The 24,244-nt window shown below is 38.5% G+C and overlaps 3 protein-coding genes across 8 annotated transcripts in view; 1 reads left to right on the forward strand and 2 right to left on the reverse strand.

Moving 5' to 3' along the window:
• Window positions 1–4,001: 4,001 nt before the first annotated feature.
• On the reverse strand, window positions 4,002–6,659 carry LOC131437498 (zinc finger protein 26-like). Its single transcript, XM_058606884.1, has 2 exons — window positions 6,376–6,659; window positions 4,002–6,323 (listed from the first exon to the last, which is right to left on the reverse strand). Exons 1-2 carry the CDS (start codon window positions 6,475–6,477, stop codon window positions 4,308–4,310), a joined length of 2,118 nt encoding a protein of 705 aa, XP_058462867.1. The 5' UTR covers window positions 6,478–6,659; the 3' UTR covers window positions 4,002–4,307.
• A 3,504-nt stretch (window positions 6,660–10,163) lies between these two features.
• LOC131437308 (adenylate kinase) lies at window positions 10,164–12,383 on the forward strand. Its single transcript, XM_058606576.1, has 3 exons — window positions 10,164–10,333; window positions 10,404–10,530; window positions 11,216–12,383. The coding sequence occupies exons 2-3, from the start codon at window positions 10,429–10,431 to the stop codon at window positions 11,834–11,836; spliced, it is 723 nt and encodes a 240-aa protein (XP_058462559.1). The 5' UTR covers window positions 10,164–10,333; window positions 10,404–10,428; the 3' UTR covers window positions 11,837–12,383.
• Window positions 12,384–20,598: 8,215 nt separating this feature from the next.
• Window positions 20,599–24,244, reverse strand: part of LOC131438675 (guanine nucleotide exchange factor DBS) — a 292,063-nt gene continuing 288,417 nt past the window's right edge. For all 6 annotated transcript variants that reach the window (XM_058608848.1, XM_058608846.1, XM_058608849.1 and 3 more), the window contains 3 exons: window positions 22,418–22,715; window positions 22,209–22,335; window positions 20,599–22,148 (listed from right to left, as the gene is read on the reverse strand). In XM_058608848.1, coding sequence (XP_058464831.1) covers window positions 22,042–22,148; window positions 22,209–22,335; window positions 22,418–22,715 — 532 coding nt within the window. In that variant the 3' untranslated portion in view covers window positions 20,599–22,041. The remainder of the gene's footprint in view (window positions 22,149–22,208; window positions 22,336–22,417; window positions 22,716–24,244) is intronic.

A 24,244-nucleotide genomic window follows, 5' to 3' on the forward strand; every position in this document is an offset into this window, starting at 1 on the left:
TTTCAGAGCGGTGTCAACAAGTAAAGTCAATCACCCCTATTCTGTACGTCGATCGATTCGAAATATTCCGATCGAATGTGCAATTTCCATTCTGCATTCCGTTCGAGTTGGTATGAACTCGAATATCATTCGTTCGAGTTGTTAAATTTTCGAACATTACTCGATCGACTTGCGTACGTATTACTTCTGTTCGGTTTAGAATCGTTCTAATTTGTTTATACAAGTGCGACGGTTTCGTTTACTAATAAATGAATAATATAAATAGAAAAAGAACGTGTAAGTAGTGTTGACAGCTTTGATGGTTGGTGTTCGAAATTTCAAGTGTCCCGAACGAATCATACAAGTCGAACGGAATAAATAATGCAAAATTCGAACTCGAACGAAAGTGTAGAATCGTTCGTATCACAAATCCGTCGGATTGCAGAATCGGGGTGAATATTATCAATCTGTAGTTCATTCCGGAAACAAAAAACAAAAGATTTTTTTTTCAAGCGGAATATTAAAAATATTGGTTGAAATTCTAATTGATAGAAATCAATGTTTTTCCCCTAATTACAACAGAATATTCTTTGGATATTCGAATTTCAACTACAAATAAAAAAAATTCACTGGAGCATAAACATTCCTGCACTGAGCAAACTGAGCGTACGAGATTCATAATTTATTTCGTATGAACGATTTTTTTAAGAACTCGATTCGTTTTCATACGATGCATATCACTACCATAGGATTGTTTATTGAATGCTTAAAACTACATGTTGAATTTCATACGACGTTCTATTAAATATTATAATAATTATTTTTCTAACATATCTTGTCTGTGACACGTATGATGACAATAATCTTGTTTGTAAAAGGCATACGACTTCGAAATACATTTCATATGATGCACTAATGAAAACTACGACAACTGAACTGACGATATTTATAAAGTGTTTCGTATGAACAATTTAAGAGTGTTTGCGCAGTGCATACAGCTGGGATTTAAATTTCATACGAAGCGATGGTAAACATTATGAAAAGTAAGATTGAAGATTATAAGGCATATGTTAAGCGATATTGAATATTATACAAAAGTTTTGAGAAATTTAATTATCATCAACTAGTTTATGAAATGCGTGCGATTTTGTTATAATTTTCATGCGACGAGCTAATGAACTTTATAAGCGATCCTTGAGTAAAAAATAGCATACGCTCATTATTTGAAAAGTAAAATGGCATTAAAAACAAAGTTACTGGCGGATCTCGAAGTTCCTGCGGCAGCGTTGGCTGTATTTGAAGGTAATTTGACTTAGATCAATATTCCAAAATAATATCACAGTTATTGCATTATACAGAGTGTGGCGTAGATACGGTGGCTTGGCCACGAGAGAAAATCGAACAAGCGCTTTTTCGTGTCGAAGCAACGTGGAAGTTCGATGTAATATAGACGTGGATATTGGAATGGTGTGAAAAAATGTGAGTTAAGTTAGTTTTCTTGCACAGTCATTATTAAAAGAAACATTTTACAGAATCTATCTAACTTAGTCATTGTTGATCTAGAGGACATTGCCCTGAACGAGGAAGAGGAGGAGGAGGAGGAGGAAATCATATCTTATATATAACACCATAATCATACATGTAAAAATTTACAACAAAACCAATTAGAAATCATCTTATAAAACTTTCTTCTACATACAATCATGATATGAGGTTCATGATATAATCCGTATATCTTTCATACGTCACCTTTATGAAATATATGATAGTATTTTACAAAAATCAAGACTATATATATTGGAGTTCATAGCAGAACCATTTAAAAGTCATTTTAAATCGTTTTCTTATTCATTCGACTACAATATAATATTCATGATAACACCAATACATTATTCATACGTTGTCTTGATGAAATTCATAATAGTACGTTACAATATTCATATGTTATTCGACGTTTATGTTCTCATAGCACAGTCGTATGATATCCATATTAAATTCCTTTGGTTAAATTTCATATGCAAATATTATGATTCTCGAAGAAATTTTTTCCTCAGTGTATGTATTTTGACAGCTTCAATCGAAAACATCATCGTTTGTACAACAGCACCATCTACATGTCGAACTGTCGTTAGAAATCCAATTCTCCAGAAAATTTTAATTTTTTGCGGTTGAAATTCGAATGATCGAAGAATATTCTGTTAGGATAGGGGAACAAACATTGATTTCTGTTTAATTAGAATTTCAATCAATTTATTTCAATGTTTCGCTTGACAATAAATCTTATTTTTCGCATTCGGAATGACCTACAGATTGATAATGTTGATTGTTCAGATTACGGCTTCAACAAAAGTAATGTCTCAATAAAACATTGAACATTTGTAGAAATATATCTTACCGGAGTCCGATCAATTTCATGCAGTAGATTAGCGTTGCGAGGATCTTTATCCTGTGATAACGCTATGGGGGATTTCTTGTCACGAATAATCGTTGAACATTGAACAAATTTGTTCCTAATATCACAAAACATATCGCTGTATTCGCACTTAAAAATGGCTACTTTGATGAATCATCGAATTTCGGTTGTCTAAAAGTTGTTTACCGAGATTTCGGTAAGTTGATATCATTAATTGGCCGAGAAGAATGCAGCTTGGGCGAGCAAGCTGCAACATCGGACGAGAGCAAACGAGGAGCGATACAGACAGGCGCGGAACAGATTAAACTCGGTATCCCGTAGAAAAAAGCGCCAATAGGAAGACCGAGATCGCGAAGCGATGGAACAGCTGTTCCGTGCTAATGACACAAGGAAGTTCTACGAGAAGGTGAACCGTTCGCGCAGAGGCCATGTGCCACAGGCCGATATGTGCAAGGACACCAACGTAAATCTTCTCACGAACGACTGTGAGGTGATCGAGAGGTGGCGGCAGTATTTCGACGAGCACCTCAATGGCGATGTGGCGGAATACGAAAGTGGCGGCGTGGTAACGAACTTGGGAACGTGTGTGGAGGACGATGGACTGCCGGTCCCAGACTTCCAAGAAGTCGAGGAGGAGGTAAGCCGGTTGAACAATAATAAGGCCGCTGGCGTTTTTTTTTATTCAATAATATAATATATTTTTAGGCACACTGCTTAAGCTCTAAGATGCCAAGGGTATTTTCTAATCTTAATTAACGACTAACTTAAAACTAGAATAGTATCATTAGATTTTGTCGTCTCGGATTTTCGAGAATCCAGCTTTCAGCTGGCGTTCGGAAATGGTCGGTTTAAGCCGGTACAGCGAAATTCTTTATTACAAGGCCGGATGTTCTTGCTGGAAGGCGTCGGGTCCTCAAAACCCATTTTGGCCTTCTTAACAGCAGTTATATGAAAGCTATCTGATAATCAAATTCGGATCTACTGTAAGTCTACCCGCATACTCTGGTAATGCCTTAAACTGATGATGGCTTCACACATACATACATGAAATATTTCAAAAATGTTTTGTTAAGTTTCTAAGTCAATCCTTCGATTGAAGGACTTTTTTCTGGTCGATGCAGGTTTGGTCATTTAGAGGTTAGCCAAATTTTCTGCTATGGCACATAACCGTTTTTAATGTTTTTTACGTTTCGTCTTTGACTCATCATACGAATATTACTATGTAATGGAAACCGCGAAAATGTTAGCGCAGAGACGGGACTCGAACCCGTAGTTAGCACCTAACCGGGGAAATTGTTGAACAACTTCCTACCTAAATTAATTGCCTGTTGTTAAGAAAAACGAATTCTATTACGAACCCTTAGCGCAAAAAATAATCGCTAAATATAGCGGAAAACCTTTTACGTAAAACACGTTAGTGAAGAATACAATAAATAATTAATGTATTTTCAGTATAATTACTTTTGGGGTAATATTATGCAATTCAGTATAACAATAACGACGGATTATAATTTTTTTCTATTAAATACCAGCTAGTAGTTTTTTGAATAATAATAACAGTAATCGGATTGAGTGAAACACGACCCAGCGTACATGAGAACAGGTACAAAAAAGATTTATTCCTATATGTTAACCAAACTACTCAACGGGAATACATTGACAAAAGTGATTACCATAATTAATATCAAAACAATTGTTCAAGTGAAATACGTTTCGAAAGGATCTTTTTTGACTGAGTGAGGGTAATTCGATAAAACTGTGACAACGATGTTCTATAAAGCATCATTTCCTCTTGTGTCCTCTTCAGTATCAAATGAAGTTCTTAGGCGACAACAGAACCGATGTTATCTCATTTTCCCTGTTTATTTGGAATGATTCATCGGAGCGTAACTACTTCAACACCCTAGCCCTTCCTTCACATGGGTTCTAGTTTTAGCTCTTCGAGTACCGCTTTCGAAAGACTGCCTGAATCCGGTGACTCCATTTGTTCGGCAATCACGGGCTTTTTCTTAGCCCGAGATTTTTTCTTATACTTTTTTCGAATTCCCAAATGGGCCGTTTTGTAATGCTTGTTGAAAATGTGCTTCGAGTGGAACACCTGAGCACACACATGACAAACGATTTCTTCTCCCATCTTGTGGAAATTGACTTTATGTACGCGCAACGAACAACGCTTCATTTCGAGTCCACAGATGTCGCAAGTCATCAGCTCGTGCTTGTAAGAATGGAGCACAAGCAGATTTCTGGTCGCAAAGGAAGCCACGCAATGTTCGCAGCGAAATTTTTTGTCCTCTTCACGGACGTGCAGCCGGCTAACGTGAACTTTCAGCATTCTCAAACTGGAAAAGGCAGCCTCGCAGTGTTCACACTTAACCGAGCCCGGTTTCTGATGGCTAGCCATATGTTCCAGTATGTTGAACTTAGTTTTCAGCCGTCTATTGCAGCATTTAATGAAAAACCCCTCCTCTTTGTGATTTTTCTGAAAGTGATCACGCAATCCAAGATACGAATCTCCGGTGTAGTCGCACAGCTCACAATCCATCTTGTAATAAGCCTCTATGGCGGTGTCATCCTGCTCGTGTTTTTCATACATGGACACCGGAATGTTTCGTATGTCGTACGCCCCCGTAGTAGGAAGTCCTTTTCGGTGGCGCAACAGATGCATAATTACCTTATACCGATTGAAGCTTTTCTTTCCACAGCATTGTACGAAAAGTTTCTCTTTGGGATGACCAATTCGAAAGTGGTCTCGTCTTCCCGAATATGTTGTTATTTCCTCCCCGCACAATTCACAGTTCAGTGGACAGTGCTTTGCAATCAAAAAATCTTGCATTTGATGCAATAACCTTGATTCCTCCACGGATCTGGCCTGCTCTGGTACTTTCGATGGAGGCGTGAAACCACCCTCGATAAGATCATTACGAAATTCATTCATCAGTGGTCCATAGGTTGATTGCATCTGTCGCTGCCATGCCAAACTCGGTGTTTGCGGGATTGGCGATACCACGGATATATTCGGGCACTCAACATTATTGCTTGCCGTCGATTTTGGTGGATAATTTCCGTTTGCTACCTGTTTCCAGTGACGATTCAGATGACGCATGATGCTTATTCGAGTTGAATAGCGTTGATTGCAGCAGGACACAAAATATTTCTCCTTCGGATGACTCCGTCTAAAGTGAATCCGACGCTCGTCCTGATTGTCAATCTTCTCCGCACACAGTTCACAATTCAAGCGAAAGTAGGTCGTCACCAAGTAATCCTGAACGTTGTACATCTTTTGCTGTTCGTTGGCGTCGCCATTCAGAGCTAAGTCCATGTTCGGCAGAGGTTCATAATCATCCAGAGCATGCTTGAAATCAACCAATATTGATCCGAAAGCAGTTGCAATTCGTCGTTCCCATGACGATTGTGATTTTTGTTCTTGTGGTACTGTCATATGCTTATCCAAATGCTGAGATATCATCTGCTCGTTGGTCAACTTCTGGCCACAGCACACAATGTAACAACGTTTGCTGTGACACTTTTTGAAATGTAATTCCAGTTTCGGGAAGGTAAATTGATCTTCCTTACATATATCGCAAACCATGTTCAAATAACGACTGATCAAGTTCTTCTCAAACTTAGCGGTATGAAGTTTGGACAAAGTTCTTTTAGGTATGGTTTTCTTTTGTTTTGCCGTTTCGATCGGATCATCAAGCAATTCCTCCTGTGGCTCAACTTTGATTTCCACCTCTGGCATAATTGGAAACAACTTATGATCTGACTTTTCAACACTGATTGGCAAGTCAGTTTGACCGGAATCATCTTTGATTTTCCCGTACAACTGCAATTGATTTTTGTGCACAAACTCAGCATATTCATAGAACTGGGTCACTCTTTCCTCACAATCGGGACAAACTACCTCCGGTAGGTGCGAGTGCGATACTATCTATAATGATGTAATCTACTGTATTAAGAAATTTATAATCATTTTTACAAACCTGGAATGAAAACACCAATTGCAGTTTTACTTGCATCGTTTGCACGTTAAAATCTTTTCGCAAAAGCAAAAAATCCTTTAAACACAGGCGACAACTGTCCATTTTCGGAAGTGGATTGATTGGTGCACCAGTCGCAACTGATTGTTGAATTTTATATATAATAAAAAAATTAAGGTAACTAGTGCATCCAAATATTTATCTACATCACAGCTTTCGGCTCACTGCAGTCGTTATGTCGTTGTCACCTTTACCTTTTTCATTCCGAAATGATACGGATGCTAAACAACAAGAAAACAAACAGAAGGACCGTTAGACGGGAACATTTCAAAAGGGTCTAAAAGCCACTGACAGATTCTCTTTGTTCCCTTTGTTCACTTTCTCTCTCGCCCGCATACGCATGGCTGCCAGACGGCTGACTAAACGCTGCCAGCTGGAAAAATATGGCTGGCAGACATTCTGGTGACCGGCTGCCTCACCGCTGCCAGACATACAACTCAAACGATACAACCGTATCCACCAGGATTTTCCCACAATGAAATCTTTGACATTTTCAGCGAAGGTGAGAAGATGAAAACGCTCGGCTAACTTGGATACAGGCGACTTTGTTTTGTCAAATTGGATTTGACAACCGTAACTGAATCAATTTTGGTAGCCTTCTGGTGGCCATGGCTGCCCAGGTAGCCAAAACGCTATGCGGGCGACTTTATCTACACACTCAAATAAAAATTCACGTTCGATTCACTTGAAAAATCACATAGAATGGTTTCAAATGTCAAATTGAATATTTTACGTGACGAAAATGAATGTTATACGAACATCCCCTAAAATGAATAGAGTCATCACATAAGGTTTACGTGAATTGACCAAATGTCAAACAATCTACGTGAATTTCCAGTGTGAAAAACTCGATTTTGAAAATGGCGAGCAGTGGCCCCCGAAGAGTAAGTAGTGTAAATATTTGCGAGAAAAGTTATTTAATTACAATTTTTTACTCCATCGACCGGATCATTCCAGTATGAAAGTTTCCATGTGTTCAACTGGACCGAGTACCTGCGTGAGTCCGGAAGTTTACCCGCTCCTACCGAATGCTTCAAACAGGCCGTCGGTAGAAGCTAGAGACACTGGAACCATGTAATGCGACTTCAACCTGCATCGGTAGTGTTGTGGGAGTTCTTGGATCTCGACTTCGGCTTCGGTTGGATGGCAGTGACAACATAAACGATTCTGGAGGCTTGTCGATTTGAGATACCACGACGTTATTAGTTGCTTCTTAAGCCATTGGAATTATATGACAATTTTCTGAAATAAATGTTTTATATTTCATGGCATTTTTCATTTCATAGATTTATATCATAATCTGGAATCTCCCTTTCGACTTCAACCAATATATAAAATAATAATTTTCTGGTATCTAAATTTGATATAAATTGATAGATAAATGTGATATGAACAGTACATTACATTTTACCTATGAAACACGTAACTTTTACTGGATTATGCATTAAACAGCTTTTAAATGCCAGTCCATTAAAACCTACGTGAAAAGTAGGGTGGAAAATATTCACATAACTTTTCATGTAACTATAATATGATTATTATTTTGAGTGTGTAAATAGCAGAAACTTTACGTCTGCTTAGCGGTTCAAATTGTACTGCCGAGTTTAACACTAAGCAGTTCAATTGGAACTACTCTGCACTGATGAGTCAAAGACGAAACGTAAAAATAATGAAAACGGTTATGTTCTCTAGCACAAAATTTGGCTAACCCCTAAATGAACTCTCATTGGTTTATACCTTACAAATATGGGTCAGAAAAACGATTATTCACGTGTTGTCATCAAACATATGACATCAAATTGTCCTATACTCTTGACAATCTCGGATGAAATTTGAAATTTTCAGTTCACATACAGATTTGATTTAGATGATATAACATGAGTAAATAGACTAGTCATAAAACTTTTGATCATAATTTATCAATTAATCTCAAAATCCAACCCAAAAAAAAAAAGATTATCCCAGATATGAAAACAGTAATCAGCCTCACTTCTTCGAATTTTGTATTTCATGTTACGATTTCTCAATAAATATCAATCAAACATACCACGGAAAGTTACTGATCGATTTTTTTACCAAATTTTCACACGTTTTTGTATGTTAATATTCGATTCATAAGGCTGTGAACCATTTCGCAGTTAATTTTAACTTTTGGTTGAAATCTGACACTTGAGTGGTTATTTTGTGTCGAGTAGTTAAATTTAACTAAAACTGCGGCCCATTTCAAAATTTGACGGACGGAAAGTTATTCGGGTTTATTTTCCACTGGAAATAATTTCAACTAAAGAATTAATATTAGAATTTTCATTGCAAGATTTATCTCAGTGTCGGAAAATAACTATCGATCTGTCAAAAATAATCATGCTCTCGAGCAGGGTTATTTTTGACAACATCAAATTAACTGCTCGAGTGTCAGATTTTAACAAAGAGTTAAGATTAACCGCGAAATGGTTCACAGCCTAAGAAAAAAAAATAAAAACCCTGCATTTTGTTCGAATCTTCAAGAAAAATCTGAAAATTATAACCAAAGTAAAAAGTAATGACACTTTTAAATCACTAAAAAGTAATGACACTTTTAATGATCGTGTAAGGTCCTCGAGTTCAGTAATGAAACAAGTAATGATGGAATTCCGGATTTTCCATCATTACCGAAATTATTTCTTCTTATTATTTTTTTTCGTGGAAGTGCTGAATATCGTCAGTTGTATTAGATGAGAAAATTTAACAACCATGAAGTAAACATTCTCTTCAGAACTATACGTGGAAAAAAATTCTGGAACTGACAAAGTGTAGATTTAAATTATTAATGTTTCATTAACCTTTACGTTTCAATGGCAAATAAAATTGATTTTCAGCTAAATAAAGATGAAGAATATTGCTAATATTCTTTAATTGCTGAGGGAAAGTTTTTCTGCTTACAAACCCCGTGCTGGAGTAGTTACAAACACTCATCATTAATAATGAACGTGTAATGCTAAAAAGTAATGATGTACAGTAATGCAGTAATGACGAGCGTTTGAGCAGAAGTGTCATTACTTAGTAATGACACTTTTAATGATCGTGTAAGGGTCGCTGATGGCTATTTTCCGATACTGAAAAAAATCTTGCAACGAAAATTTTCATTCTTTGGATAAAATTTTTTCCAGTGCAAAATGAACCCAAATAACTTTCCATCCCTCAATCTTTGAAAAGGGGCACATTTTAGTTAAACTTAGTTACTCGAAACAAAATTACCGCTCAAGTGTCAGATGGGTCACAGCCTTAGAATCTTACTACCGATTTTACAGCTTTTGCTAAAATCATCATTGATGAAGGAGCAGCGCCTGCGTATTTCATTTCAACATCTATGTGGAAATGAGAGATACTTTGCACTAATGGTAACAAAACCATGAGAAATTAATCCATTATTTCCATGAGTTACCGAGAATAAAATTTAATTATAATTTCTTACTCGATCTCGATCATTCGATTAATTGGACACCCCTAGGCATCCATAAACTGTTGAAGCATTCGCCCTTATTCTGAATAACGACGTATTGATTTTTCGATCGAATGTGGTTCGATCGAATCATAGCTACCTTTGATTTTGCTAGCGTTATGGGGAATACAAATGAAATACGAGCAAAAAAACGATACGACGTTATTCAGAATAAGGGCGATTATTATTTGCGTGTAGCGAGTGTTTGTGTAGTGTATATCTCTGGCATCACGGGCTCTTGACGTTATAAGCTGTCTTTCATCGGTCGAGTGAGCGAGCATCGGTCTTCCTCTTTTATAGTCGCCTGGCAGTGCAGTTCACAATCGAAAGACTCGTGTAGGCTTGTTTCTCCGCAAAAAACAGTAAAATTCAAACGTCCAGTACATATCAGTAAGCACCCAAATTTCCATTAGGGCTGGATAGGTAAGCCTGTGTTTCAAATTATTCTGAAATAGTTGGATCCTAATAGATGAAGGTATTTTCCGTTTTCTAGCATCCGAAAGGTTAAACGTTGAAGAATGGCTCCGAATGCAACAAAACCACTGCCCAGATACGACCAGGAACCAATCGGTATCAATGCCATTCTCTTGGGCCCACCTGGCTCGGGCAAAGGAACCCAGGTAGCTAGCATTACTTATTGTTTCAAAAGGAAAGATAATGGCGATTGTGCATGACGTGCAATGGGAGCTTGACCTTTGTTCAGAAGTCAAAATTTAATTCAGCATGTCATCAAAGTGAAGGCTTTAATCGGTGCTGGCTTGTGTGATGATAATTGCCTGTTATGGGAAAAAAATTACATAACTGTACAGAAATGTACGTTTGTAACTAACGATGCAGTGAGATTATTTTAATCTGAGCTTAGCGATAAAAATATTAAATCCGGGCAACTTAAGATATTTTGTGTGGAAAATCCGATTTAGACAATCATTTTCAAGGCCACTGTTTATCTTCATAATATAAAACAAAAACAGAAAAAAACATGCCACATCGGTTACGAAAAATCAATCCTATTTTTTTATCAATTTGTTATTCGATAAGTGTCTATGAATGACAATGATTAGACGGTGTAAAAACATTCAACACACCACCTTGCTGCGTTGATCTTATCACTTCTATTTCATAAGATGAAAAACGAAAGTGAGAGTAATTTTGAGACAAGCCCGCATCATCTTGGTTCATGTTGCATGTGAACTGATAAGTTCCTAGCGTGGTTCAATGATTGAGAGATTCGAAAATGAATACTCAAACGAATGACGAACATTGCTTCAGTTCCATTTGTATTTATTGTCAATATTCTCTCCGTAGGCACCTCTGCTGAAGGAAAAATTTTGCGTCTGCCATCTGTCCACCGGTGATATGCTGCGTGCTGAAATTGCCACCGGTTCGAAGCTTGGTGCTCAACTGAAGAAGGTTGTAGACGAGGGCAAGCTGGTGTCCGACGATCTAGTAGTGGACATGATCGATTCCAACCTAGACAAACCAGAATGCCGCAACGGTTTCATGCTGGACGGATTTCCTCGAACGGTGGTGCAAGCTGAGAAACTAGACAATTTGCTGGAGAAACGTCGCACAAGTCTGGATGCGGTGGTTGAGTTCGGTATTGACGATAGTTTGCTGGTGCGTAGAATCACCGGTAGGTTGATCCATCAGGCCAGCGGTCGTTCGTACCATGAGGAGTTTCATCCACCCAAAGTACCAATGAAGGATGACGTTACCGGAGAGCCGTTGATGCGCCGCAGCGATGACAATGCAACTGCACTGGTCAAACGACTGGAAGCGTACCACAATCAGACCAAACCACTAGCTCAATATTATGCCCTGCGTGGCTTGCATTTCAAAGTGGATGCCTCCAAGAGCACATCGGAGGTGTTTGCCAACATCGATAGCATTTTCACGAAGCAACGGCAAGCACGAATGTCCTCGTAAGCGTAAGTGCTTCCGGAACAGAACTTACAGCAGCATCTTACATGCCACATGAGAAAAACCTGTATCACCGATTTTCAATATCTGGAACAACCATAGAGCTACCTTATTGAACCCAGAGGGCGGGATAAAAATGTTTTAAAATGACAACTATGTTTCCTACCAAGACACAGAGACTCTTTCAGAGATCAATTGACAGAGCACGATCTCGTTTCGAACATTAGCCAGTAGCAATCCCAGGAATTAGAATGCAAAGGATGTTTGTATTTAATATGCCTGAACTGGCATTATTTAAGCAAAGAGTATAATATACAGTTGTAGTCGCTAATCTATTCTATACTTGACAAGGCAACCATCAGCAATGACCGATGCGATAGGGTTGGAAAAGACGTATCACGTTTGATACCACGCTTGTTGGAAGGCAGCGGCAGAACAAGCCAATAATTATTAGTAATTCCCGCAATATCATAAGTGACAAAATGTGTTGGCATATAGTGAGAATATATCTTTAATAGATAAAATAAATGTTCGGTTCAGTGATAAAAAAAAACTTTTTTTTTTACTATAAAATAGAACCGAAAGAATCATCATCATGGGCATGGAAGTCCTTGGAATTTTAACAGTGTTAATAAACGAATCAATTGTAGTGTGGAATCTATTAAATTTCAGATCTAATTAGCACATTTTTATTGATATTTGATTCTAATTAAATAAGTCTGTGATGATTTCTGAAGATAATTAACACACCAATCACAATGTTTTCGAATTGCTCTTGTCTGGATTCAAACTGTTTGTTCCATTAGGCACCCATAACTTTTAACAAAATTTCATTGCGTTGCAATTATTCAAACGAACGACAAATGCAGCGTTCACGGGTATGGGATGAGAGTAGAAATTTTATTTGTGTGATGCACATATCCATATTATGTTAGACGCACATCACAATGATTCTCGATATCAGTACACCTACAGATTGGAAAGATTCCTGCGTCAATTTGACATCGTAGGTGAGACTGGGGTAGGTTGGCCCGGCCCATTTGTTTGCTTTCGGAATTTTTATACTGATTGTTGCGGAGGTCCCTCGTTCGTTATCAGTTCGGTGTAACTAGAAACCAGGCTCGCGGTTAGCCAACCTTCTGCATCAAGAGATGTGACACACAAAGGAAACGAGCACGAGAATAATCTCAATCGATCAGCGTGAATATTACATTTGGGCGAAATTTAGTTAATCTGAACACTGAAATTGTAAGAATAATTTATGATGAATTCCTAATATTAAAAAAATATTATTTCAGCTTTGAAGCTTACCGTAAAGGTCTGCTGTGAAGAACGTGTTTGATTTTCGACAAAAGAGAATTTCGTTACACTCATTATGGTTAGAATAAAAAAAAGGGTTTGCGCTGTAACGAAGATACAACTTTTAAGCACATGTGTGATTTTGTCGTGAATCAAATTGAATCAATTCGAACATTTGTTTGATTCAAATGTTTGTTACAGTATATTAAATGCGTTTGAATCAAATATGTCGTTGGATAGATTCAAAATTCTTGAATTAAACTGAATCAAATATACTGAGACTCGGCTTCAAATTCACGGAAAGTCGATTAAAATTTTTCGTCATTGAATCAAATACCAGAAATTATTGATTCTAAAATATTTTCATTGAATCAAACATTGGTACTAGTTGATTTTGTGATATTTAACACAACTTTTGCATTCAAACGGAGAACGTCGTTCGAAGAAGTAATAATTTTCGAAGCAGTTGACGAATTTAAACTATCTGCACTATTAAATTCGTTCGAATTGTGTGAGTGCTTTCATAGAATAGGTAGGTTATAAATTATATATGTACTGGAAACTTACATTTGTATATTCATTCCAGAGAACGGTTCCACAGTAGAACTTTTGGAAATTATCGAACGAAAGGAAGTAGAAGAATCAACACCGCAACCGTCCTTAGCTGAGCGCACAAATTGCATTCAACAATTTTTGTTTTGTGGGTTTACCGGTCGGGCAGCTGTATAGCGCAAATTCTAAACCGGGCCCATTTATGGATCCAGGATATACAAATTTAATTCCTCGCCAGACGAACTAGTCTCTGCCAGGAATTGTGCATTGATCCCTTCACCATGTGCAATTGCGTTGCTGTAATATATAAAGTAAATATTAAATAGAACTTATACTTACTAAATATGGCTCGATGGTGTACTTAATCTACAATCTTGGAAGAGGAAATCAACCTATGTTTTGCATTTGCATAGTAAGCATACTACAATGTAATCTAAGAGAGAACTACTTTTAACATGCAACTAACAGATCGGCTGAAAAGTTCGTACCGTTTAATAGAAACACACATTTTTTTTTGTCAAAATTCGTTTTTATTATTCAACATAATTGCCATCAGAGGCGATACAGCGATTATAGCGATCTTCCAACTTTTCGATACCATTTTTGTAGTACGATTTGTCCTTTGCCTCAAAATAGGCCTCAGTTTCAGCGATTACCTCTTCATTGCTTCTGAATTTTTCACCAGCGAGCATTCTCTTGAGGTCTGAGAACAGGAAAAAGTCACTGGGGGCCAAATCTGGAGAATACGGTGGATGAGGGAGCAATTCGAAGCCCAATTCGTTCAATTTCAGCAAGGTTTTTCGTTGTTGTTTTTGATCGATTGTGAGCTCACGCGGCACCCATTTTGCACAAAGCTTTCTCATATCCAGATATTCGTGAATAATATGTCCAACACGTTCCTTTGATATCTTTAGGGTGTCAGCTATCTCGATCAACTTCACTTTACGGTCATTGAAAATCATTTTGTGGATTTTTTTCACGTTTTCATCGGTAACAGCCTCTTTTGGACGTCCACTGCGTTCATCGTCTTCAGTGCTCATATGACCAGTACGAAATTTTGCAAACCACTTACGAATTGTTGCTTCGCCCGGTGCAAAGTCTGGATAACACTCATCAAGACATTTTTTGGTATCGGCGGCACTTTTTTCATCAAAAAGTAGTGTTTCATCAACACACGAAATTCCTTTTTTTCCATTTTTTTTTCACAATAACAAAAGTAGCTTCACTCAAAATGCAATATCTCACAAACTAATAATCAGACAGCTGTCAAATTTATACACGTATCTTTTGAAGGTTGGTACTAACTGAAAATGGTATGGATTTAATTCTAGTGGCGCCCTCTCATAGAAACGATACGAACTTTTCAACCGATCTGTTAAACTACTATGCGTGGAAGTTTCGAACGCTGTTATCCACGCCATTTGCGGTTCCAAAAGGTAACAAAGAGTACACGATCCGGTGATCATATAACCAACTGCATACTGCAAAAGAGATCAATTTTGATTAGTAGATCGCTTCTTTTCCTTAGATCAAAGTGTAGTATTTGTTGTAGCATGGACAATGCCTGACAAGTTTGGTACACTTAGAAATAGGAACATAACTATTTTATTGATCCCATTCTGTGTATTGCTGCCTCTTCTTGTTAAATTTACCCATGGTACCATTAGTATGCATCCTTCTCCATTGAGTAAGGATACAGACAAGCTGTTACTGGCGAGAAAGACCAGTTTTTTCTTGGCTCCTCTCTGGAGCTACCAATGTTATTGGCGAGACTCTTTTCTAGTCACCAATGTTATTGACCGCAGAGATTCCTTTCTGCAGCCACCAATGTTAATAACGAAAGTCTTCGTTATTGCTGATAACGTGAATTCGATCTTCGTGAGTTCTCGTCCTCGCTGGAGAACACCAATATTACTGAGAGACCGTTTCCTCTTGGCTCCTCTTGGGGCCACCAATGTTACTGAGGGGTATCTATATGAAGCCTAGTGTAATTGTTTCGCAGCCGGATAGCTCTCGTAGCGGTCTATACACCTTGAAATCAATTTCACTTGGGCTGGTTTTCGGATGAGTAACAATTTCCCCCTGACTGCAGTGAATTGCAAGTGATTTATTTCAACGAAATCTAAACTATATATACAAGTATTTTCCTTACAACAATTGTAAATGTTGCACAACATTAACCGCAACATTCTCGGTTTTCCTTTTCCATCCCATTGCGGGATCGTAGCTCACACGGATACCTAGCTATGTCAGCACACGCATCTAGTTTTACCTGCTTGTTTACAAAGGTATTATTTACTTCATACATTCTGGTGCCCGGCTCAGACCGATGCTGTGTGTTTACATATTTCGGACCTTATCAAAAGCTGAGATTTTATTGCTCTAAATGTGGAAATTCCTATATTTGGCCCTAGACCCGCTTGAAGAGCGGCTTGTCTCGGCTTGCACACAAATCAATAAATCTATACCTGCTTTATTCAGGCACTACAACCGCTTGAAGAGCGGTATAGTTTTGTTCATTATTTTCTTAATACTTTACAATGTCTAGACACACTCTTTGGGCCATTGGATAAAATCCCTGATTTGATTTAATTATAAACTGATATAATTGAATTATTCAACTGGTCCGTAACACAAGCCCTGGGCCCGTGACAGCATCATTCAACCTGTCTCAAGGTTGTGCTAACGCCCAGGGAAAATGCATTCAACAATAAATAAAAATTTGATTTAAAGTAATTAATCCAAAAATTTTTTAATAAAAATTTATTGAATTAAAAAAAATCCATTATTGAATCTACACACACTCGCACGAAAGCCTGATTTTAGAAACAAAACTAATTTGAATCAAATAACAATTGTATTTGATTCCGAGTGAAATGAAACTCAGGTGGAAATGAAATATATTTGAATCAAAAGAAAATGATCGCTGATTCAAAATAAAATATCACTAAATTCAAAGTGTAATATATTGAAATTTAAAATTAATTTTTCTGCGTGTATGCACGAGATCCGATGCGGACTCCCCTGAGGGCGCCATGCTCGCAAAAAATCATACCGCTTGGTACAGGTGCATGGCTCAGTTCCAGTTCCAGTGTCGAGAATTCAGTTCAGTATTGAATCAATTCGCACATGAAGCAGTTCCGCTGGGGGACGTTCGAATTGTGAAACACAGATTATTCTGTGAGCCTGGCATCTAGATACACAAACCGCTGTTACAGATTTTCGATTTCCAACACTCGAGCTGTACACAACGGGCGTATCAACTTACTTTTAATTAGTCTGTAGACCAGTTCAAAAAGCGAAAAAACTAGTGGTAAGTTGTATATAAGATCGTAGAGATATTTATTCTTGTTTACGTCCGTATCGACCATACGACGAACTGATACGAATAAACCATTCTTGTTTTCACTCAAATGAATTCGAACGAGACTTGTTTGCCAAAAAATATTCAAATATCAGTAAATTTAATGTAGTGTAGTAATCACTGTAGTGTTTTCTCCAAAAAAAATTTGGTGATGTGATGTTCGTAATAACCATAAGCTCATTTAAGTAATTACTTGGTCTTTTGAAGTGATTTCCGTAATAACGACCTACATTCACTTCACTTGATATCCACCGTGAAGTGATACCGGTAATAAGAGCCGAGAAGTTCCATTCTCGATTACAGACGGATAGATGAAATGCCGTGGTTTGGATTCGTCAGTTTATTGTTACTAATCATTCGTTCGAATACATCGAAAACGGTTCAACCGATTTCCAACAAATTTTTTCTCGAATGTAAAGGTGATTTGCAATCAAATGATAATTTTGTTTTTTGAATAAAACATTTAGAAAGCATAGCAGTCATAGTAAAATGCTTGTTTTTTTTCTGGCGAGCCTTTGAATGTATGCGCGGTTCCAAGTTTTTACGCATCAAATTTTACCATATCTATTAGGTACTGTGTGGAAAATACCCTTATGCATGATTTACCTTACTTAACAGCAAACGTCTCCACATAACTCGGTCCATAGCTGCTCGTCGTCAGCCACTCAATGCACGGATGCTTCTGAGATCACCCTCCACTTGATTGGTCCATCTTGCTCACTGCGCTCCTCTTCTTCTTGTACCAGTCGGATTAGATTCAAGAACCATTTTCACTGGGCTGTCGTCCGACATCCTTACGACCTGCCCAGCCCATCGTAGATTTTAGCTGTCCGTACGATAGGTGGTTCTCCTAGCAGCTGTGGCAATTCGTGATTCATACGCCGTCTCCACGTTCCGTCTTCCATCTGCACTCCGCCATAGATGGTTCTCAGTACCTTTCTTTCGAAAACACTGAGGGCGCGTTGGTCCTCTGCCAACATAGTCCAGGTCTCGTGGCCATAGAGAACAACCGGTCCAATGAGCGTTTTGTAGATGGTCAATTTCGTGCGGTGGCGTACTTTTCTCGATCGGAGGGTTTTTCTGAGTCCAAAGTACCCTGCTAAAATACGTCTATGAATTTCTCTGCTGGTGTCATTATCGGCGGTCACCAGTGAGCCCAAATACACGAACTCGTTAACCACCTCGATATCGTCACCGTCTATCAATATTCGTGGTGGGAGGCGTAGTGTTTCTTCTCTGGAGTCTCTTCCTCTCATGTATTTTGTTTTCGACGCATTTATGGCCAGTCCGATACGCCTAGCTTCAGCTTTCAGTCCAATGTAGGTTTCCGTCATCTTCTCAAGGTTACGTGTCACAATATCAATATCGTCAGCGAAGCCAAAAAGTTGTACGGACTTTCGGAAGATCGTGCCACTCGTGTCGATCCTCGCTCTTCGAATCACACCTTCCAGGGCAATATTGAACAAGATACAAGAAAGTCCATCACCTTGACGTAGCCCTCTCCGAGATTCGAAGGAACTCGAGAGCGTCCCAGATACTTGGACGTAGCACATCACTCTATCCATCGTTGCTTTGACCAATCGCGTCAGTTTATCCGGGAAACCGTATTCGTGCATTATCTGCCATAGCTGTTCTCGATCGATTGTGTCGTATGCCGCTTTGAAGTCAATGAATAGGTGATGCGTGGGTACGTTGTATTCACGACACTTCTGGAGTACTTGTCTTATCGCGAATATGTGATCCGTAGTGGCGCGGGCTCCAGTAAATCCCGCTTGGTACGGCCCTACGAATTCCTTAGCTATTGATGATAGACGACGGCAAAGGATTTGGGAGAGTTCCTTGTAGGCGGTGTTCAGCAATGTGATTGCGCGGTAATTGCAACAGTCTAGCTTATCGCACTTTTTGTACACCTCCTCTACACCTTTTTCCTGCGGTAGAATCTCCTCCTCCCAAATCCTAGAAATCACCAGCGCAGCGCTCTAGTCAGTGCCTCTCCTCCATGTTTGAGCAGCTCGCCTGATAACTGGTCATTACCCGCGGCTTTGTTGTTCCTCAGCTTGCCGATCTCCTCACTTATCTCCGACAGATCAGGGGCTGGGAATCTGTCGTCGGCTGAGCGTGCACCCAGATAGACTCCTGTGTCGTTCTCTGTATCTTGTGCTTCGCCATTCAGATGCTCGTCATAGTACTGCTTCCACCTGTCGATCACCTCACGTTCTTTCGCGAGAAGGTTACCACTGATATCTCTGCACATTTCGGCCTGTGGTGTGTAGCCTCTACGTGAGCGGTTCACCTTTTCATAGAACTTCCGTGTGTCATTTGCGCGGTACAGCTGTTCCATCGCTTCGCGATCTTGGTCTTCCTGGTGGCGCTTTTTCCTCCGGAGAACCGAGTTCTGTCTGTTCCCCGCCTGTTTGTATCGTTGATGACCAAGTAAACTTATTTCAGTTATACCGATATTCGGTTTTGGATCCCAGAAGATAATCACTTGAAAAACTTTTGGTTAAAAGTTGTAATTGACTTCAATATCTAAAGACAAAAGTTTTAATATAGGGGAGTAATTGCAAATGACAGTTTCTCTTTGTTTGCTTTTGCTTTCACGATTCACTGAATTGGTTTTATATTCGACGCCTTGGTTTTCGCAAAACTTTCAATTTTAAACAAGTTTTCAATTTATATTGGAAATTTAAAAAAAATGCGGTAATGACTCCGTAATAATCAAAAGAGAAAGTAAACAGAGAGAGGCTCTCATTTGCAGTTAAGCAGTCAAAATTGGAGTATTATTTACTTTAAAAAAAATTTGGTTTTTCAATGGCCCTTATTACCGTTCTCACTTCCACTTTCACATTCACTTCACTTACATGTCACTTCACTTGATTTTCCCGAAAACCAGTCTCACGTATAGTGAAGTGATCACTTTAGTCGAAAAAACACATTTTTTCAACGAAATGTTTATGGCGTGATGTTCAGAATGACATCAAGTTCATCCAAATAATTACTTTTGTCTTTAAAGTGACTTCAGTACTAAGGACCTAAATTCACTTCACTCGATTTTCACCGTGTTCTTTGTTCAGGTTTATATCCATGGAATCCCTAGTTGAAGTCTTCTTTCTGAGAAGCGGGAAGCGCAGAAAAAAATTATTCAAAACCGTTTCATTTTGATCGGTCAAAATTGAACGATTCATAGTTTCAAATACCGGATCTAGAAACTGCAATGAAAAACAATGTAATTTTGCACTCTTAAAACCGGTAAGAATATTTCGAGAATGAAAATGCCAACCCGGGCTCATGCTGTGTCACTTATGTCGTTTTCGCTTGATGCCAAACCTAACCCAGTTTCCACCCTAACCGCTGTCAAACCGTTTGTTTGAAGCTAGTTTCGAACCTGGTTTTTATATCAGGTTTGCTCAAGCTAAGTGCGAAACCAACACAGTTTCGTGAAAAGTGTTTGTTTGATTAAACTACCCTGGGTCAGTTTAATTTTTTGTCAAACAAAAACGACATTAACATTTGAGCCCTAAATGGATGTCATCATGAGTAACAGAGCTCCTCATTGATTGTTTGGAAACTTTAATTGAACATTGTCCTCGTGAGCTGTTTAATGTTAATTTAATTAACCAGTTGCTTTTGTTTCAAGTTGTTCCGATATCTTTTTACAAGTGTTTTGATTATATTTTTATATCCTTGCATTTTTTTTTGTCTGCATCGATTTCCGTATATTCATTAGCTTATTTACCGTTAATCTATATTACTGATGTTTCTATTGAATTATAACATCTGCATTGAAAATTCTGCACATGTTTTCAGTTTTTCTTTTTTCCAATGCTTTGTTGTATAATAGTTCTACAATATTGTTGCCTTTCGTCAATACAAACTAGTCTTATTAATGGTAGTTAAAACAATATCTTTTCGCAGGTTTCTGTCACATCTTGCGATAGGCGTTAGTAGACATCAAGTAGAGTGCAGTTTAACTAAACAAATCCTTAGACGCGTCTCTAGAAAAAAAAACGACCTAGGTGATGGGTGAAAGTAAATGTACAACAGCGGTTCCGACCGCATTGAAATAAAACGTAATCATTAGAATCATAACAATCTCACCCGAATGCTTACTAATCGTTAACAGTAAAAAAATAACCAATTGACACAATGAAACGAGAATATGGATGTGTTTGTAAATAAATAAATAAATTACGAAACTGTACAACGCAAATCTGGGGCTTGAATGGAGTGTTTGGTTTGATTTTAGGATGCATAAAATATGAGTAATCAAAAATGTCGTATTGTACGGGGGAAGAAATTGAAGGCTTTAAATAAGAGAACAGTCAAAATCGTTGCTGTTTGTGGCTTTGGCTTGTTCTATGATTCCGTCAGTAACATTAAGTGACATTCCGATGTAAGAGGATTTCAAAAGATTTGCATCCAAAAGTGTATTTTTCTCGGTATAGATTCAATCTAAATTCGTATCAATAGGAAAAATCAAACGAGTAGAAAATTGGTTGCAGCGGATGTGTTTAAAGGCAATAACAGAGTAAATTTCCTTACAAAAAAATTTTTGAGTTTCCCATATGTACGTACGGTGTTCAACATTTAGTTTAGTTTATATTTTACTTTACTTTACTACCAATGCAGATAATTTTATATGATCGATTCTACGCTATACGCCAGCGTTTTGAATTTTCATTATATTCGTAGACTTACAATTGAATCTAACTTTACGGCGCCGATTTCGAATTCCAACTGGTGTATATTTTGGCTAGGTTAACGATGGATTTTTTTTTGTTTGGCGTTTTCAATGGACTTGTTTATGATATGGGTGAAAAATGGTAGATATCTGTCTGTTCACAGTAATTTTGTATAAATTTGAATGTTTTCTTTTTCTAGTAGTGTGAGATGAAAGTAATTTTTTTTTGCACGATGCTCTCTAGACAACTATACAAACATTGCAATTTTCCCACTTTCGCTTATACTGCATTGACTGACCATTGATCGGTCTAAGTTAATGTTCGTTTAGTTTATCCTGACTGCGAGCACCACGAAGCCGTGACGATTTCCGATTGATCGGTTCCAGGTACGCTGCCGGGGCCCAACCCTCGAGGCTGTTTCCTGTGGTTGTTTTAAAATGAAGAATGGTGGAAATGTCCAATATCTAATACCTGTACTTACCCGCGACTTTCACGAACCACCAACCGGCACATCCGATTTTGAGCAATTCCACAATGTCGCCTTCCTTCATCGAAACCTCGGAATTTCCCATCGCACAGTAGTCGGCCAGTGAGACAAATTTGTGACCCTGGAAAGATAAAGAAAATTGAACTTTACACGCTGTCGTCATCATTTTGCATTAGCCAGTTTGTCTGTGTTTGGGAAATCACCGGTAGCACGCCATCCTCTCCGTGCGTGAACTCGTCCTCGCTGTTGGAGTAATCCGAGCTCCACGCATTCGTTTCCTGATTGTCATGCTCCGACGAGGATGACGAGATTCCCGTCGCACTCATCATGGTGTCCTCGTTGAGATGGGAGATCCGAGTGAGTACATCCTGTCCGACTGGGTGTTGAATATTGCTAGCCGTTAGGGGCGTGGTCGTCGGTTGTTGATCACAGCTGAATGTTCGATTCGGTGTACCGTGCAACGATGGCGGCATATCCCAGGATGCCGTGTGTCGAAGAGGTCTGCAACGAAGGAAATGTTTTGAGTGTTTGCTTCTGAATGAATTTGTCGAGGGATAGAATCTAGATGAAAGTGACTAAGATATAACAATCATCAAGAAAAGAGAGTTCATAAAAGTTACCATCTCATGCCTACTCGAGTTTTCCGCCGCTTCCGTCTTAATCGATCACCGCGAAATATAATAAAATGCATACCCGGTGAACGACCGTAATGAAGTTAAAACCGGAGATAAATAAACGATAGAATCATTCAAATCAATCAAATGAATGAAAAGAATTGTTGATGCTTTACCTACTAAGCGGAAGGACGATCACTCTTCAGACTTTTTCATGGACGTTGCAAGATATTTTAGACTCAGTTGAGATCTAGGCCTCACTCTAGCCAGTATTACGATCAAATAATCGAATAATGAAAAAATAAAAATGGTCAAACATTGAAAACATTCCAATTCGTCACAAAAACAGAACTGGAACGTATTTACTTGTAAAAACCGCCAAACCTGACCACTTCCGTCAAGAAGATGTTGATGCTTCACCTACTTCCCGGACGAACGACGACTGCTCATTCTCTTCCATAGGTTCCGAGAAGTTTGAGATTTGGGTTAGTATGAGGTCTATGATTCGCTTCAAAGCTAGCGATACGACAATGGCATAAGTTGGAACCAATACTAAAAAGTTCAATGATTTGTTTTAGTCTTGTTAAGGCGTAGAGCCGCCTTGAGCTAGTTTTAAATTTGATCAGTATCTAATGAGATGACCGATGGAAAATGACTTGCGAATACAACTATGTAATGAAAACCATAAAAAAACTACCGCATAGACGGAACTCGAACACGTAGCTAGCTTCTATCCGGAGAAATTGTTATGCCAATTAAACTAGTACAATCATATCTCTATGGAAACCCTTCTGCAAGCAATCACTACACGTCGCATCGCAAGTCTATCTTCACTCCCTGCTTTACCGTCAGACACTGATTCGGCGCCCGAGTACAGCGTAGCATGCTCGATTCTTCTATTCGATTGGACTGTTTCTTCATGTGGTTTCACATGCATAGTAGTGTAATTTCCCCGGATAGGAACTTGCTACGGGTTCGAGTTGGGGCTAAAACGCGAGGCGCTCAACGTAATTGGTGTAAGGAGCGCATCGAAAATAAGCTATCCACATACATTTGTGTTGTACGCATGCATTTGTGATGGTTTTTTATGCTCAGATCATAGTATGCTGTGTGTTTGGCTGTCAGCTTTAGTTTGTTTACTTGTTTGTGCGGTTGAAATTCTGCATTTTCAAAATGTCGCGTATTCAACAGGAAATGGAAATTAAGGTTCTGGACACATGGCTAAGTGAAAAGGGTATTACTATGCGAAAATTGGCGAAGCGGTTTGGAATTCATCATGTCAGTGTTAAAACCATCATTTATAAGTTTGGGGAACACTATTCTTTGGATGAGCTAACAGGAAGAGGCAGAAAACCCGGTTCTTCCTACCCGAAACTGGACCAGAAAGTGGTATCTCTAATCATGAAGAACAAATCA

This window comes from Malaya genurostris, chromosome 3, assembly GCF_030247185.1.
Source record: "Malaya genurostris strain Urasoe2022 chromosome 3, Malgen_1.1, whole genome shotgun sequence".
Classification (NCBI taxonomy): domain Eukaryota; kingdom Metazoa; phylum Arthropoda; class Insecta; order Diptera; family Culicidae; genus Malaya; species Malaya genurostris.